This window comes from Monoraphidium neglectum, assembly GCF_000611645.1.
Source record: "Monoraphidium neglectum strain SAG 48.87 unplaced genomic scaffold scaffold03985, whole genome shotgun sequence".
Taxonomy (NCBI): Eukaryota; Viridiplantae; Chlorophyta; class Chlorophyceae; order Sphaeropleales; family Selenastraceae; genus Monoraphidium; species Monoraphidium neglectum.
In genome coordinates, this window is record NW_014009644.1 from 1 (window position 1) to 1,330 (window position 1,330).

At 69.4% G+C, this 1,330-nt stretch overlaps 2 protein-coding genes across 2 annotated transcripts in view; one reads left to right on the forward strand and one right to left on the reverse strand.

Moving 5' to 3' along the window:
- Positions 1 to 29: 29 nt before the first annotated feature.
- Positions 30 to 247, forward strand: MNEG_13690 (hypothetical protein; the record flags this gene model as incomplete). The annotated part of the gene is made up of 1 exon (XM_014037837.1): positions 30 to 247. A coding segment is annotated over one exon (218 nt), but the record flags the coding sequence as incomplete, so codon positions are not given.
- A 324-nt stretch (positions 248 to 571) lies between these two features.
- Positions 572 to 1,330, reverse strand: part of MNEG_13691 (hypothetical protein) — a gene marked incomplete at both ends in the record, with an annotated part of 3,198 nt that continues 2,439 nt past the window's right edge. The window contains 2 exons of the mRNA XM_014037838.1: positions 572 to 901; positions 1,150 to 1,238. Of these exons, the coding sequence (XP_013893292.1) occupies positions 572 to 901; positions 1,150 to 1,238 (419 nt within the window). The remainder of the gene's footprint in view (positions 902 to 1,149; positions 1,239 to 1,330) is intronic.

Consider the following 1,330-nt stretch of genomic DNA (forward strand, 5'->3'; position numbering starts at 1 on the left):
CCCCAACCCCTACCCCCCACCCTCAAAAGGGGAGATCAGGATCTCCCGCGCGCGCGACGTGCGCAAGGCGCGCCGGGGCGGCGGCTTCTGGTGGCGCTTCGAATTCGACGAGCAGCGCCTGGCGGTCGTGGCGGCGGGGTCCGGCGCGGGCGGCGGCGGTGGCGCGGGTGGTGGCGCGGGGCTCCCTGAGGCGGCGGAAGCGGGTGGTGCCCACGACATGGCCGCTGCGCAGGCTCGGGAGTGCTGACTCGGCGGCCGGCGCGCGGGGTTTTTGCTGGCGGCAGCAGGCGGCGCCTTGGCTCCACGAGCTGACCAAGGGTGCGCTGCGGTCCCCGCATCAGCAGGCGCAGGGGGCCAGGGTGTGGGCACCACCTGGCTTGGGCCGAATCCCGCGACATCGTTCTGTGTTTTAGGGAATTTTAAAGGGTGCTGTTTTCGTCTTGTTACGCTTCCTCCAATGACATGCGGACCTGCTCAGATGAAATCTTATCTCCAAACAATACAACACAAGCGACTGAGATAATTCAGGCTGGTCTGTTCAGGTAGTCAGCACGGGTGGGCAACGATTACATCACCCTTTGGCCCCCTCCTCGGCAGCCGGGAGGCTTGGCCCCACAGCCGCATCGCTGCTGCTGCTGCTGCTGCCGCCGGGGTCCTCGTCGCCGCTCGGGGCCGCCGCAGCACCCTCCATTCCCGCACCGGCCTCGGGCTGATGCTGCTGCCGGGGCCTCCGCTGCTGCTGGGGCTGCCGCTGGGGCCGCTGCTGATGCCGTTGCTGCTGCTGCTGTGCGGCCGGTGCGCGCCGCTCGATGGAGCGCAGCTTCACGCGCACCGCCGAGCCGGGGTTTTGGAAGAACCGAGTCAGCAGCATCGCGGCAGACCACGCGTCAACCTGTTTCTCCTGAGAATGGCCGCCAAAAACAAAGGGGCAAGGGGCGGTTTCATCGATCCGTGAGACAGCGCAGGGAAGCTCTCCGGCCGGGGTTGCGTTGAGGACGGGTGGGGCGGCACCCAGGGTGGCTGCCAGGCCGGCCGATGCGGCGCACGCCTTGGTGTTGCCGGTGTAGGCCAGCGCATGCACGCGCGCAGAAGACAGCCGGAATGCCCTGTCCACGCGGGGGTGTGCGCGGGCGGTGCGCGCGCGCTCACGTTCTTGCGTTGCCGCCCCACGTTGCCGAGCCGGTCTGTCGCGGAGATGTTGACCTGCACCATAGCCGCCGCTGAGGTGCGCGCCTCGTCTGCGGTCGCGATCGGTATCGCCGGCCGGGTCGCGCGGGGCAGGCGCGCCAAGTCAGTGCAGCGCGCGGCTGCGAAGACCCCCCCCCCCCCC